Genomic DNA, 16,741 nt, shown 5'->3' on the forward strand with positions numbered 1-16,741 from the left:
ATCGCACGGTTCTTTCAGGTCTCCTGCTGTGGAGAACTGCTACTGTGTTACACAGACAAAATCATCCATTTCAATACAATCAATGTAATGCAGGCACCACAAGAACAGGAAAAGAAAGTCAGGAACCCAAGGAGTGACCAGAAAAAAAAAATTGTATATATATATATATATATATATATATATATATATATATTACACATATACACACACACACACACACACACACAGTGCCTTGCGAAAGTATTCGGCCCCCTGGAACTTTTCAACCTTTTCCCACATATCATGCTTCAAACATAAAGATACCAAATGTAAATTTTTGGTGAAGAATCAACAACAAGTGGGACACAATTGTGAAGTTGAAGGAAATTTATTGGTTATTTTAAATTTTTGTGGAAATTACGTTACGCCGTTTAGCGATTATTGATAGATCGGGCGATTCTAAACACGGCGATACCTAATATGTGTATGTGGGATTTTTTTTGTTAATTGTCTTATTTTCAATGAGGCGAAAGGGGGGTGATTTAAACGTTTATATTTTTTAATTTTTTTTTCATATTTTTTAAAATATATATTTTTTAATTTTGGCATGCTTGAGCAGATCGCCTATATGTAGATGAATGACTGCATTGCTATAAGTGCCGACCACCGGTTGGCACTCAGAGCAATGCCTCATCAACAACCATAGAGGTCTCCAGGAGACCTCAGGTTGTTATGCCAACGAATAGCTGACCCCCGATCACGTGATGGGGGTCGGAGGCGCCGGTTAAATGCCGCTGTTAGCAGCATTTAACTAGTTAATAGGCGCAGGAGGATCGCGATTCCACCTGCGCCTATTGCAACCACATGTCAGCTGTTCAAAACAGCTGACATGTCCCGGCTTTGATGCGGAGTAGTTAAGAATACTGTATTTGTTTGTATTCTGTATACCCCTCCTCACAAGTAAGGCACCATGGAATAAATGGCGCTATAAAAATAAATAATAATAATAATACACGTTTAGTCGCCACATGACTGCATGTATGCAAATCGCATACCAGTAGTCACGTGCCCGCTTTCTCCCATGGTCGAAGAATCCAGACAGTGCGCACCTGATTTTCCTTTTTGCAATTTTTAAAATGTAAAATATAACTATATTTTTGCCTAAAACACAAAGGAAATGTGTCATCTGTAATTTTAGGCTTTTTAGAGATCATTTCGGGTGTGTGCACACGCTGCGGATTCTGCTGTGGATCAGCAGTGGATTTGGTCCTGCGGATCCGCAGCAGTTCCGCAGACAGTGTACAGTACCATGTTAGCCAATGGGATTTCAAATCCGCAGTGCAAAAGCTGCGTTTTTTTCTGCGGATTCCGCTGCGGTTTGACACCTGTTCCATTGTCCAGGTGTCAAAACGCAGGGGAAAACTGCTGGCCAATCACTTTACCTGCGGTTTTCCCTGCGGATCCGCACGGAAAAATCCGCAGCCTAAATCTTCAACTTGCTTAACTGTTCACAACAGCAACTTTGACCAAGGGTGCCCAAACTTTTACATGCCATTGTATAGGTCATATACATTTTTTTTTTTTTTAAATCACACCTTGCTCACACATGCCGTTTTTTCAGTACATTTTTCTAAACATCAAAATAAAATTCTGTGTCTTACAGTACTAGCAAGGTGAATGCGATTTCAAAAATATCATTCACACGCTGCATTTTTTTTCTGGCGGTGTTTGGAGCTGCTGCGTCTTTTTTTTTAAATCCACAGCTTGTCAATTCTTCCAGAGTTTTTCACCCATTCAAACGAATGCAAAAAATGCAAGTAAAATCGCTGCAGCTGATCATTGCCTCAATGAAGGGCGCTGGTGCACCCTGGGTGTCACCAGGATACGCAGCGCACCGTTTCGCCCCCATCCCTGGATCCCGTTTGCGGCTGCTCCTGTAATCCGCCATCAGGCGTCCCCCGCTCTCTCCAATCATTTCTCAGCCCCTACCCCACTATGTTCTGTGACACTGACCCACATGCATCACACCAGTCTGAGGGTAAGGCTGGCCTTGTCGCCCATAGCAACCAAGCTCCAGCTTTCATTTTTCAACATCAGTCGATAAACTGAAAGCTGTGCAGCGATTGGTTGCTTCCTTGTTTTCTTCTGCACCAGTGACATGCTGAGACTTGTGGTACAACCACAGATGCTCACGACAGAACTCAATGCATTGGTGAAAGCCCCTTTGCAGCCATAATAAGCCCCTCAACAGCTCACCTTTACCAGCCACGACCTCCCAGATTGTACAGAGCCAGAGTCCACAACTGACAGCCAGAAACTGGCCCCACTCCCAGGAGGCACAGCTCCAGTCATAGGAAGAGGATGTCTTTTCCGCCATCTTTCTTATGGGCAAAATGTATTATTGAAGATTTTTGAATCCGAGGAGACGTGTGGTGCGGGGTACACACAGCATACATTAATCTGGGGAAAGGTGGGAACGAGCATGTAATATCCTGACTATAACACTTTAGTCATTTATAAGCCGAATCTCACTGTTTGCCCACAACCAAGATGGCCGCCGTTAAGAATATTAATAAGACATCACTGTATTACCTATACTAGTCACGCACTGCCAGTAAGCAATATGGCGGCTAGTACTGGCACCGTGATGTGTCATCATCATGCGCCTCACGGATTTATGGAAACACTGAATCTAGAGGATAAATCAGCGGATCCCTTTGGTCGCCATTTTTATGAAGACTGATAGCATTGGGAGATAGAGGGAATAGTCTCACGCGTTGAGAAGGGGACAGTTTGACAGCTGTGATGGTGACGTCATCACCGGGCGCCGCGCACAAGTGGTAGCGGTAAGATGCCGGAGCTGGGGAGGATCTGTGTGCGGGCTCCGGGCTCTGCGCTGCCCTCGGGGTTCTGGGCGGCGGTGGCGGTGTGGGTGGAGAGACCGCAGGTGCTGAATAAGAGACTGAGCGGATCCTGTGTGAAGAGGGGCCAAGAGGAGGAGGCCGCGGTGCGGAAGCTGCTGGCAGAGCTGCAGTGCCCGGGAGGAGATGAGGAGGTGCTGGCCCGGATCCGGGGCTGTGAGGACGGCGCGGTCACACTGCGGAGCATCTTCCCCAAGAGCGGCGAGGCCGGCACCGAGCTGCTCCTCACAGGTGATCACGTGGCATTGCAGGGAACGCCCCCGCGGGCCTGGGTGACAGCAGGAGTTGGGCTTTCCTGTATCCTTTGTAGCATTTTTCCCATTGTACAATATTTGTTATAAATCTTATCATTTTCACTACAGCAAGTGAGGCTTGTTTAGACTCTAGTCCTCTCTGGAAGACTTTTCAGCAGGCTCATTATCATCACAGACCTGTAACACCTCTGTACACGGGATCCACCAATCACTCTCAGCCTTCACAATAACGCCTGTACGCACGCATTAGACACTTATTGACACAATTGCATTGGTCGCAATGATCAGACTCGCACCCTATCTTTGAAGCATCAAATGAGCGTGTCCAGTGATGGTAGGAAGGGAGGGGGAGCTGTGACATCGCCTCTTGTGATTGGTGGATCCTGCGTTATCAGCGGTTTACAGAAGTGTCGCCCTGCCTCTGATGATAAGGAGCCTGCTGAAAACTTCATGAAAAAAACATGAAATGTGAGTGTAAAAGAAAGCCCCAATGTGAAAATTGCAAGTTTACTAATTATATATTCTTTTAAATATATTGCCAAAATAATGTAAGGTAAAAAGGTGTACAGTTTAGGCCACGTTCAGTATTCGGTCAGTATTTCACATCAGTATCTGTAAGCCAAAACCAGGAGCGGGTGATAAATGCAGAAGTGGTGACGGGTTTCTATTATACTTTCCCTCTGATTGTTCCTCTCCCGGTTTTGGCTACAAATACTGTTGTCAAATACTGACCGAATACTGAGCGTGTGAACGTGGCCTAACACAGACCTGAGCGCACAGGTGCGTTTCTTGCAGCGCTTTCCTTCTATGAAGCTCTTGGCTCAGTATTGGAGTCTTAGGCTATGTGCACACGTATGCCGGAAATTTCTGCATAAAAACAGGACTCCTTCCCAGAAAACACGCGTTTTTTATGCGTTCTTTTTCCGCGCGTCCCCAGACACACAGAAGATAGCAAGAAATGCGGAATTTTCCGCAAAATTAATGAGCATGCTGCGTTTTTACAGCGAGGCGTATTTTTCGCTGAAAAAAACGCATCAACATGCACAAAAAGTGCAAAATGCATTAAAATGAGTGGGATGCTTCTTTTAAGAAGATTTTTTTTGTAAATCCGCGAAAAAAAAAACCCAACGTGTGAACACAGCCTTGTTCTTTAGTGTCTGTGTGCTGAGACTCCCACTGACAACTAAAATAAAGGCGCAAAAGTTTCAGCAATGGTCGGCACCCTATAAAAGGCGACGTCCTGTTTTACATCACTTACACTCCTCCCGTCAACCTCAAAACCAGGACTGTGGGGTCGGAGCCCATTTTGGTGGAGTTGGTGTCATGGAAATTGGGGAGTCGGAGTCCGAGGTTTTAGCTTACCAACTCCACAGCCCTGCTCAAAACACATTGTATTTATTTTTCTCACTTATATACTCACTGTTCTGCCCTATAGTACAGTGATAACTACTGAGCCACCATGCTGCCCTATTTTACAGAGCTAACCACTGATCCACTGTGCAGCCCTATATATAGCACAGTGCTAACCACTGAGCTGCAGTGCTGCCCTGTGTATAGCAGTACTAACCACTGAGCCGCCGTGCTGCCCTATATATAGCAGTACTAACCACTGAGCCGCCATGCTGCCCTATATATAGCACAGCACTAACCACTGAGCCGCCGTGCTGCCCTATATATAGCACAGTGCTAACTATTGAGACCATGCTGCCCTGTATATAGCACAGTGCTAACCACTGAGCCGCCGTGCTGCCCTGTATATATATATATATATATAGCGTAGTGCTAACCACTCAGCCGCCATGCTGCCCTATATATATAGCAAATTGCTAACCACTGAGCCACCATGCTGCCCTATTTATATAGCACAGTGCTAACAACTGAGCTACCGTGCTGCCCTATATATTTATAGCACAGTGCTAACCACTGAGTCGCCGTGCTACCATATATATATAGCAAAGTGCTAACCACTGAGCCGCCGTGCTGCCCTATATATAGCACAGTGCTAACCACTGAGCCACCGTGCTGCCCTATATATAGCACAGTGCTAACCACTGAGCCACCGTGCCGCCCTATATATAGCACAGTGCTAACCACTAAGCCGTTATGCTGCCCTATATATAGCACAGTGCTAACCACTGAGCCACCGTGCCGCCCTATATATGGCATAGTGCTAACCACTAAGCCGTTATGCTGCCCTATATATAGCACAGTGCTAACCACTGAGTCGCCGTGCTACCATATATATATAGCACAGTGCTAACCACTGAGCCGCCGTGCTCCCCTATATATAGCACAGTGCTAACCACTGAGCCACCGTGCTGCCCTATATATAGCACAGTGCTAACCACTGAGCCACCGTGCTGCCCTATATATAGCATAGTGCTAACCACTAAGCCGTTATGCTGCCCTATATATAGCACAGTGCTAACCACTGAGCCACCGTACTGAACTATATATAGCACAGTAATAACCACTGGGCCGCCGTGCTGCCTAATATATATCAGTGCTAACCACTGAGCCGCCGTGCTGTCCAGTATATAGCACAATGCTAACCACTGAGCCGCCAAATTTCCCATTTTAAAAGTAACCTCTTACTCAGATCTGTAAAATCACATCTTTAGTTTACAAATCTGTCCCTCAGTTGTGCCCCGGGTGCAGCAGAATGACCCCATCACTGGATGGAGTGGGTGCTGGTGGTGTTATACAGCTGGCACCTAACAGTTACTGGAGTTAGCGCTGATCGCAGCAGTGTAACCTGTTAGATGCCACTTTCAGTTGTGAGAGTAGCGTTTAAGTGGTCAGGAACGGGGGGTTCTTTTAAGGTCTCCTCACCTGCGACGCAGTGGGCTGATGGGATGCCACGGCCCCCATGTCTGTCATGTTTGATCACCTGTAACTTGGCATTATAGGTGATCGGTAATTATACAGTAGACTGAATATTCCAGTGTTATATAGATTCTCTTTAAACCAGTGATCATCTGTCAGCAGGTTTTTGCCATGTACAGTAATCTAAGAGCTTCATGATGTAGGAGCAGAGACCCTGATTCCAGCGATGCCACTTAATGGGCTGCTTGCTTGCAATTTTAATGAACTCCCCTGTGTACTCTGCTGCAGATCTAACAGAGCTCAAAATGCTGAGCCCTGTATATCCCTGCCAACATCACTAATTGGCAGCTTCCTGTGTACACTGTGCATAGGCAGCAAGCTGCCGATCTGTGTGAGGGTAGAGTTATACAGATTAGCTTGACTGGCCTGCACATGACACACAGTCCTAATGATAATCTCCTGCTGATAAAACAGTGATTGTATTGAAACAGCAGCACAAAGCCTAATATGTGACACATCCCTGGAATCAGGCTCTCTGCTCTCAGATTACATAGCAAACACCTGCTGACAGATTCCCTTTACAATCCATAGAAGGGCGCTTTGCCTTTCTTGTGTTGCAGTAATTTCTGCTTTATGAGCGGACTGATGGGCTGAGCTGTCTACAGATCCTGTGTACGTAGCGAGGAGCAAGACTAGTGTAAGATGTGAAGAGTAATCCTCAGGGGGGCTGCCCTCCTTATCATTAGCTCACTGGATGGGGGGCTTGGTTTTGTATACACTCCTCAACATTGACATTGTAACCAGGGCTGTGGAGTCGGAGTCGTGGAGTCGGAGTCGTAGTCGGTGCTCATTTTGGTGGAGTTGGAGTCGGTATAAAATGGACCGACTCCGACTCCTAAAATATATAATAAATTGGGTACAGTAATTCAATGCAGGATGTGCTGAATATTTTTTCATAGGAGTTTGGGAAAGTTATGAAATGTCCTATAAATGGCTGTTCTATTCCTGATCTAAGGCTACATTCACACACAGCGTTTTTCCTGTGTTTTTTGAGGATACGTTTTTCAGCTACAAAAGCTGATCATCTTTTTAAAAAACCGCATCACCTGAAAGGTTTTTGAGCTCATAGATAATGTTCTCAATAGCAAAAGCAGATTAGAAATCTGCTCTATCTATATATCCATTTATCCATATCTGTCTATCCATATCGTATCTGTACCAAAAAGAATGAAAACCGGGTAGTACACCAATATATATTCTGTTCTATCTAAATATCTTGATTATTGGATCATAAAAATGATTAAATGTCTGAGGTTCACATTGTACTACAATAAATTTTTCACTTAAATATAAGCAATGTGTCGGAGTCGGAGTTGGAGTCAGTGTAAGGGAAATTGAGGAGTCGGAGTCGCAGGTTTGGCTTACCGACTCCACAGCCCTGATTGTAACACCAAGAAGGAAAAGTGATAGAATTATGGAAATCACAAGATGGAGACGTCACTGATCTTCAAGTGATAAAAAATTAAAAAATAGAAACAACTTTTTCAAAACATCTTGATGTTTGTGGTATGAGCACCATGTGCAGAAATCTCTGCACTTACAGCCTTGGCTGCTATCAGTGAGGTTATTAATGGTTGTTTGAGGAACGTTCTGCCGCACTGAATGCACTTGGGTTAATCATCAAGATCTGCTGCTGGCAGCTCCCTGTGCATTTGGGTGAGTCAGCAAGATCCTCTGCTGGCAGATCCTTTGCATTTGGATAAATCATCAAGATCCTCTGCTGGCAGTTCATTTGCATTTGGATAAATCATCAAGATCCGCTGCTGGCAGCTCCTACGCAATTTTCATTCAGTGATGACCCAGATGTGCTCGATGGGAGACAAGTCTGGAGAAAGTTCAGTTGTCAGGAAAATATGAATCATTTCCCCTTGTCCGGGTTACACAACCAAAGTTGACTTACTGCCCTTCCCCCCCCCCCCATTGGTTTCTGCACAACCAAAACCCTGCTACATCCCCCTCGCTGCTGAGAGCCCTCTCTGTCTCACTCTGTGAAATTCTGCTCTCCCCCCTCCCTTGGGAATGCAAGGTTATTGCCTCTAGTAAGAAGGTTTTCCTGCCAGAGATTCTTTTTTTCCTGTCCCAAAATACTCAGTCAAATTTAATAACTCCCAGTAATCCTAGAAACGGGAAAATTGGATTTCCAGGATTCGGACACATAGGGCTACACATGGCAGGGTTTTGTGGCCTTTAGGACCTTCAGAAACCTGGGAAATGAATTTCTGCCCCCCCCATCCCCAGTAACACGCAGAAATGCTCTGTTTGGTCTCAAAAGAATGGTACTGCCAATATTTTCTGGAGTAAACCTATACATTTACTAGCTTCGTTCTTTTTGCTCTATGATTGAACCTACACGTACTCTGCCCAAATTCCCGCTACCTGGGGTAGGTTTCTAACCCGATATAGACTTTGGTAACGGACCTTCCTTGTATGAAATGAGGAACTGGTGGCAGCGTAGCGTTCTGGTGTCATTGGGGGATCCTGGCAGTGACGGATCGGAGGTTTGTGTGTGTCTTCCCGGCCGGGGACTGTTGATATACATACCGCCCTCACTGCAGAGTGCCCGATAGCCAGCACGTGACAGGGCAGCCCTTCCGGCGACTACGTGCAGTTCCCTGACTGATCTGAGGGTAAGGGGAGCTCCAGAGAGGTGCAAGTTCCTAACTGGAACTGGAAACAAAAGTCCTTTTCCTGACAGCAGCCATGGGAGCACATTTAGAAAAAAAAACAAGTGTAGGGCAGCACCTCATCACAAATAAATTGATATGTTGGTAGCGGGTGCAAGAAAGCCAAAAAGAGGATTATCCCAATCCTCCATGAGATCCAAAGGTGAAGAGCGCAACAACAGCGTCACAGCACAGAGTATCTTCTTTATTAATACATCGCACAATACAGGGAGACAACAACGTTCCGACCTTACAAGATAGATAAGGTGTTATCTGAGCATGCTCTGGCGCTAACCCAGTGTCTCCGGCGTGCTCTAATATGGCATGACAATAACAAAGACACATACAGTATATAAAAGATGTAACGTCTCCTTCCAGAGTGATGACTGCACATACACATCCATCACACACACAGCAGGACTAACGCACCCTCACGTGACCGCCGCTGAGTCTTATGGAGATTAATAGAAAAAGTGATAATGTTGTGCTCAGCGACGACAGACGAGTAACGTTCCACGTTTCCTCCCTCCCTCTGCAGACGTCTCCGGTAGCGCTGTGACGTTCGTGCCTCTGGAGGAGCCGAGCCGCGGACGCTTCCAGGTCCGAAGAAACAACATTTATCAAATCCGCCTGGCCCACGTGGAGGGTGACGAATGGTGAGCAGTTTCCTGCGCCGCCGCATCGGTGGTGATGTACGGCTCCGGGGGCCGGGGAGACCCTCTCACTTATTAATGGCGCTGGTTTATTCTGCAGGCGATCCGGCGGCGCTCACTTCTCCGCATCCACGTCGTCATTTAGCCTCCTGTTATCTTCTTATTCTGCATTGGTTTTTGTGCCCCCGCGATGCTCGGCACGTGGCATGTGATTCCTAGTGGTGCCCACGGATCGCGCCTTTATCAGGAGACATTTGGTATCCGGGTGTTAAACTATATTCCTATTTCTAAATCGGGGGAAGATCCACCCTCGGTGTTTGCTGAAATCTAACAAATCCCCCTATGATCCAATTAATGCTGCTGCTATTTTTGGTGAACTTTTTCTTTTTTTTTTTAATTTATTTACAGTATTTATTTTATTTCTTGATATTTGGATGGGTTTAATTATGTAGATTTAAACTATATATATATATATATATATATATATATATATATATATATATCTTTTTTTTTTTTTTATATATAGTTTGAAAAACTTGTAACTTTTTATTTAGTCCCCATATTGGACTTGAGGTATCCTACACTCCAATCCGCTAAGATGGTGATGGCCAATGATTTCAGCAGCCGTCATCGCACCTATGAAATGCCACAGTCGGGGATTGACAGGCGGCTAAATAACAGCGGCCTGGCCTGTAGCGCACTTACTAACTGAGCCCTCTCTGTGGAGCAAGAAGGGGTTAAAGAGCATTTCCACCCCCACCACCCCAAAAAAATCAATTTCTTGGTAAATCAGTCCTCAGGGAAGGTTGGGGATGTTGTGGGTCGGGATCTGGCAGCGCTGGATATGACATGATTTTTGGGACCCCACCAGATCTAATAATGAAGGGGCTTCAGCACTGACTTCTCCCTGCGTACCGGCGGTCCTGGCGCGGTCTCTTTGATGAGACCACTTGTAGGAAGCCCCTAGACTCTACCATTCCTGGTGACCGCTGCCGCCGGTTTCCCCCTCTTTGCTCGCTTATCTCCTGGACACATTAGTCTGAGGCTTCTCCTCAGTTTGTTAAAATATAAATGACCTTGACGTTCTTTTGTTCCGGCTCCCGCCTCCATATTTTATCTTGCCTGCTTAAGTCTGTGGGCTCTTTATTCTGCTCCACGCGCGGCGGTGTCGACAGGGGCATTGCTAATTCTCTGCATGTCCTCTATTACTTCCCGTCAGTTGATTAATAAGGCGCTGCCAGACAGCTTGTGCTTTTTCTTCTTCTATTAACCCCCTAGATGTGTTCTACAAGATGGATTCCACCTTGTATCAGATGCCCTTTGTCGACACAGAGCCGTGCGGTCAGGACTTCTGTCGCCGGTTAAATAGCAAGTGACGGCGCAAATCGATGCGGCAGCTATCGAATCGCGTCTGCTGTAGATTTACAGCTGATCGCCGCCCTGATTTCCTTCCAACCTTCTGTGTGAAACTTTTCAAAATCTAGTAAAAGGGGTTGTCGAGTTATTAAAAAAAAAAAAAAAAAGTCCCCAAAGGTGGACAACCCCTTTAAAGAGTAGTCCAAGGATGGCCACTGTACAGCGCACAGAGCTGTGCAGACTCGGCGGTGAACGCGGGGTACTTCCAGCCAGTACCAGAGCTGTATAAGGCAGTGATGTCTCATCCCCCTCCATCTTCTGAAATTGCCAAGCACTTGGATCACCGGGTCCTGCCGGCTTTTGTGCCCCTGCACTCCCCTGGTGTTAGAGATGAAGCTGCCTCTGGTCTCTTCAGGGAGCGCTCAGTTCAGACCGGCAGAGAAGTCATTCCGCTGATCCAAACTGTCAATCATCAGAAGCATCAGGCCACACCCCTTTTCTGGTTAGCCCCTCCCATTTGCCCAAATTATTCCAGAATTCATTTGTCTTGTTAAGCGGTAACATTTTCTGTAAGTGTCTGATATATGCAGGTCCCACTGCAAGTGCTTTCTGTAACTCCCATAGAACTGAATATTGCGCGCCGCACACCTGTGCACCTCCCCTTCTATCATTTCCTTCCTCATGGGCGGGACAGTGGTTGGAGAACGTCCCCCGAGGTCGCCCCTTCAAGTTCTGACATCCTGTGAAAATGCTGTAAATGTCTCAGATGGGAATTCGGCCTCCTCCCGTGTTAGGACAAAGGGGTACTTTGCCCCTGATTCGGATATGCCTGGGATATGGGACTTCTTAAATTTGTTTTCTGGGTCGTTGAAATTGTGAGGGTCATCAAAATCACATTGATGGACGGCTGCCGCCTTGCACCTCTGCTGATGAACTGAAAGAGGGGCAACGGGGGGCGTAGCTAGCTCTGAGGTCCTTTCATTGCTTACTAGGCACAGCGTTTTGTAGTGGCTATTTGTGGTACTGCGGCCCAGTTATGTTTGAATGGAACGGAGTTGCAATGAGCTGCAGTACCCGCAACAACCACTACAGAATGTATGGCGCTGTGTATGGTAAACAATGAAGAGGAGTCGGCAATCACTGGTCCATACAAGAGCTGATCGGCAACGGTGCTGGGAGTCAAGACCGCCACTGATCTAATATGCATGTCCTATCCTAAGGATAGGTGATCATTCACCCCTTTTTTTTCTGAGGAGTTAATAGCACATCCTGTGGAGGGTGGAGATGCTACAGATCATGCTGCAGCTAAGCCTGCTCCATACAATGGAGGTGCTGACTGTTTTATACAGACACAACCTGTCCTGTAACAGCAGCGGTCGGAGTAAACGCTGGTCGCTGCTGTCAATCTCAGACTATGGTATTTAAGTGCCACAATATAATAAAAGCTTTTGCGCGGTGACAATGTGTTGCCTGCTGAAGGTCCTTATAGTGCAAGTAGTCAAACGATCCACAAGTTAAAGTGAACATAAAAAATAATTAAAACCAAAAATTAAATTAAAAATAATAGTATTCAGCATCGTCGCCTCTAACTATGGTTTGTAACACAAAACACAAGCCCTCACTGCCCCATCAACTGTGATTAAGCCTTTGCAATATAAATATACATACAGTCATAGCCGAAAGTGTTGGCACCCTTGAAATTGTTCTATAAAATATAGGATTTCTCCCAGAAAATTATTTCAATCACGCATGTTTATCTCCTTTTGTGTTCAATGGGATTTAGATCCGGACTCATTCCTGGCCACTGCAGAACTCTCCAGTACTTTGTTTCCATCCATTTCTTAGGGTTTCATGAAATATATATTTGGGGTCATTGTCCTGCAGGGAACAAACCTAAAAAGCTGAGTTTGCATTGTGACACTGGGCACTATATTGTGACCCAAAATCCTTTGCTAATTTTCAGATTTCATGATAACCCCAAAACATCTTTGAATCTCCACCATATTTGACTGTGTGTACTGTGTTCTTTCCTTTGTAGGCATTATTCTGTTTTTGGTAAAAAGTAGAATCATGTGCTTTACCAAAAAGCTCTTTCTCCTACGCCTCATTGGGGGACACAGAGACAGTGGGTGTTATGCTGCTGGCCACTAGGAGGACACTAAGTAAACCAGAAAAAAAGTTAGCTCCTCCCCTGCAGTATACACCCTCTCGCTGGCTGAGATTTCCCCAGTTCTTACATAGTGTCTATAGGAGGCACTTGGGTCTGGTTCAGTCCCCACCGTTTTTATTTTATTTTTGAATTTTCTGTAAATTTTTATTTTTTAATTAACGGAGTGAAGGGGGCGACGGTTCCTTTCTACGGCCCGCTCTCCCCCGAACCAACAACAGGCAAGCACGTGGAGTAACCCTTCACGTACACTTTCCTGCGACGAATGGGGCTGATTCCTCTGACGATGGTTCCACGGATACGAGGGCAAGCGCAACAGGAGTGCATGGAGAAAGACCTGAACAGCGCTTTTTCGGATGCCCTGAATCAGCCCCAGAGCTCTCCGTCCCCCTGCCCAGAGGGAGGATCGATTGAGCAATACCCCCCTGTAAAACCTCCTTCAGCTCTGCTACATCTCCTGGAGGATGAGAAAGACCCCGGACAGCGACGATCTGACTGAACACAGGAGTGGAGGTATGGGGTCTGGTCCTTGTCCCCGGGAGAAGCGCTGACTTAGCGTCAGCGGCGGTGCACTGGCGCCCGGTCGCGGCCCCCCCCCGCCCGCCCGGCGCTTACCGCGGGTAGGCCAAAAATTTAGTCCCCGGCTTTTCCGGCCTGCTAGGCCGCAATTTGAATAGCGCCGCCCACGCTAACGTCACTGCCCCCTCCTCTTGGCGCCTCTCATACTCAACGAGACGCGCAGTTCTAATCTCGGGGGCCACGTCTGTTACCTCTGCTGCAGTTAACCCTTTCAGGAGCAGCCGAATACCGGGTGACGCCACAGGGCCACCGTTTTTTCCTCCCGGGGGACATAACACAGGACTGTGGGTAAGCTGCATCTGCACTCAGATTAAAGCTTAACCCCTTCCCGGCACATTCCCTGCAGCTGCAGTCAGACTCTGCCATTAACCCTTTCTGGAGCGCTATGCCTCACTCTAAGGAGGCTAAACGGGCTGCTAAGAAGCACACTGCGTTTTTTCTCCCGTGTGTACCACTTGCAGGTCGGCCTTACCCAGTGCACGAACTAATCCGTTATGCACGGACCGCGACCAGGCCTGCGCCCCGACCAGCGCTCCAACACCCCTTGCAGCCGCTGCTGACGGGCCTCCTGCGTCTGGTACTGCTGAGTGGGCTGCGCCCCTGTCACGGTCGGTTGAGTCTCTGACCCAGGCTATATTCTCCCTACGGGAGCACTGTCTCTGGAAAAGCGGACCAATGGCGCGCCCCCCAGTTGCGTTCGCGCCTCAGCATCAGCGACTCCTGTCTCTCGCTCACCCTCTCCTGAGGTTCACAGCAAGCATGACTCTGAATTCGTATCTGTCGTGTCAGCCTTCAGAATCCCCTATCTAATCAAAAGTTGCTTGATTCTCTTATAGAATCAGTCAACAGGATTCTGAAGTTGGATGAGGAAAATATTCCCGCTCCAACACTCCCTATCTCATTTAAGGAACAAGCGTGTGCGCTGGTTATTTACCAGCCGTCCAGTAAGATAGGGATCGGCCACATAAGTGGTTCACTGGGCAAAAGTTTACTCTAGCTAAATACCCTTTTGATCCAGACCTAATGAACGGTCAATTACAATTCCCTCCGGTGGACCCTCCTGTACCGCGTCCTGCTTCTACAACGCTCCTATCTGTTTCTGAGGGTTCCTCAGTCAGAAACCCCTCCAATCGTCAAATTGGCTACCCTGCCCTTCTCAATTTTTTGGACGCTTCAGAAGCGGCGTTTTTTTTTTTTTCTTCCTTCGCGGCAGTTTAGGTCACTAAGGCATGGCCGCTTGGACAGAAGTCCTGATTACTTCCTTCCTGGGTACCAATCTTCCTCTGGAGACAACCACTGTCGCCAGCTAGATGCTTACTTTGTAGTAGACACTTCTATTGATGCCGCCAATTGCACGGCTCAAGCTGGCGCTCATGCGATGAATTAGAAGAGCCCCAGGGCGCTGCGGCTGGTGGGCGCATGCCACATCTAAAAGATTGATGACTTCTCCCCCCCCCCTTTTCAAGCGGGTCGTTTTTTTGGAGAGAGACTGGACCAGCTCATTTCTGATACTACCGGAGGGGAAAAAGTAAATTCCTTCCTCAACAAAGGGCTGTTCAGCCGTTTCGCAACCAACAGCCAACGCATTTTCGATCTTCTCGCAACAATTCCGGTTGGTCCTCCTCTACCTTCTCTTTCGGATCAGATCGGTCTCCGCGCGGAGACACAGGCTCCCAGATCTCATACAGACCTATCCGTTCTTGGAAACCCAGACCTAGGGCTTCTAGATCTAGGGGAGCCAGATCTCATAGATCTACCCAATGACGACAAGTGGGTCAGGGAGCTGGTGTCCTCCGGATACTAGAGAGAGAATTTTCTTCTCCCCCTCCAACTCTGTTTTTCCTTTCCTCTCCCCCCAGGAAAAAGACAAGAGCCTTCCTTCGGGCTGTTCAGGCTCTTTTAAGGGTCGGAGTCATCATTTCGGTCCCTCATCACGAAAGGTTCAGAGGATTATATTCAAACCTTTTTGTGTTTCCAAAAAAGCATAGGACGATGTCACCCATTCTGGATCTCAAACTGTTAAATCAGTTTGTCAGGGTACGGCGATTCCGAATGGAATTTCTCCGATCAGTTGTCGCTTCCATGGAAAAAGGAGAGTTCCTAGCATGAGCATCCATCGACATCAAGGACGCTTACCTTCACATTCCGATCTGCCCGTCCCTCCAGCAGTTTCTGTGTTTTGCAATACACAAGGAACACATCCAGTTCGTTGCCTTGCCCTTCGGACTCTCCAACTCTCCACCGCCCCCAGGGTCTTTACCAAGGTCATGGCGGCTGTCATGGCCATTCTCCACTCACGGGGAGTGGTGGTGTTACCGTATCCGGACGACCTGCTCATCAAGGGTCCGTCCCTTCCAGCCTGCGAGGAATCCATGGATAACAGTAAATACACTTTCTCGCCTGGGGTGGAAGATAAACTTTGAAAAGTCTTTCCCAAAACCGGCTCAGATTTCCCTTTTAGGGATGATCTTGGACACTTCCCGCGGATTGGTCATTCTCCCTCCAGGAGAGACCCAAGCCTTACAACAGGCAGCGCGACTGTTTTCTCACTCTAATAGTTTCGGCATGAGAGTTCTAGGAAAGTTGGTGTCAGCGATGGAAGCAGTTCCATTTGCACAGTTCTACCTCTGTCCCTTACAACACGCGTTGCTAAAAGCTTAGAACAAGTATCCGTTCTCCCTGGACCGTTGGATCCCTCTGTCCCTGCGGGTCAGGCAATTCCTCAGGTGGTGGACACTGAGGTCCTCCCTGAATCAAGGGAGGTCTTTTCTCTCAGTAAGATGGTTGGTAGTAACCACCGACGCAAGTCTCCTCAGCTGGGGAGCGGTCTTTCGTCGCCACACGGAACAGGGTCATTGGTCAACCCGAGAGTCAGCCTCCCCATCAACATTTTGGAGATGCAAGCGATCAGTTTAGCTCTACGGAGTTTCCACCTTCTCCTCACAGGTCTCATTAAGTTCCAATCCGACAACACCACGGCTGTAGCGTATATCAACCCCCAGGGAGGTACCCGGAGCAGGATGGCGATGCATGAAGCGAGTCACATCCTCCATTGGGCCGAGCATAGAAAATTGGCCGGCAGATTTTTTCAGTCGCCAAGGCATTGCCTCGGGGAAGTGGTCTCTTCATCCGGAAGTCTATCAACAGATTTGTCATCGTTGGGGGACTCCGGATGTGGATCTCATGGCCTCAAGACTAAACAACAAGGTTCCTCGGTTCATTTCCCGATCGCGTGATCCATGCGCCATCGCAGTGGACGCCCTAGTTCTGCCATGGCACCGAT

General features: G+C 47.4%; 2 protein-coding genes across 4 annotated transcripts in view; one reads left to right on the forward strand and one right to left on the reverse strand.

Annotated features, from left to right (window-relative positions):
• Nucleotides 1-2,386, reverse strand: part of ACOX3 (acyl-CoA oxidase 3, pristanoyl) — a 126,644-nt gene extending 124,258 nt beyond the window's left edge. The window contains exon 1 of one of the 3 annotated variants that reach the window (XM_073574552.1): nucleotides 2,242-2,386. The gene's annotated coding sequence lies outside the window, so the exon portion shown is untranslated. Of the gene's footprint in view, nucleotides 1-2,235 lie in introns of all 3 variants that reach the window. The other 2 variants (XM_073574555.1, XM_073574553.1) reach the window with 2 other exon arrangements.
• A 254-nt stretch (nucleotides 2,387-2,640) lies between these two features.
• The window catches only part of TRMT44 (tRNA methyltransferase 44 homolog), a 42,165-nt gene continuing 28,064 nt past the window's right edge, over nucleotides 2,641-16,741 (forward strand). Inside the window, exons 1-2 of the mRNA XM_073574558.1 lie at nucleotides 2,641-3,131; nucleotides 9,242-9,359. Of these exons, the coding sequence (XP_073430659.1) occupies nucleotides 2,831-3,131; nucleotides 9,242-9,359 (419 nt within the window). The 5' untranslated portion in view covers nucleotides 2,641-2,830. The remainder of the gene's footprint in view (nucleotides 3,132-9,241; nucleotides 9,360-16,741) is intronic.

Source organism: Dendrobates tinctorius, unplaced genomic scaffold, assembly GCF_039654945.1.
Source record: "Dendrobates tinctorius isolate UK_male_01 unplaced genomic scaffold, ASM3965494v1 ptg000039l, whole genome shotgun sequence".
In the NCBI taxonomy this organism is placed as follows: Eukaryota; Metazoa; Chordata; class Amphibia; order Anura; family Dendrobatidae; genus Dendrobates; species Dendrobates tinctorius.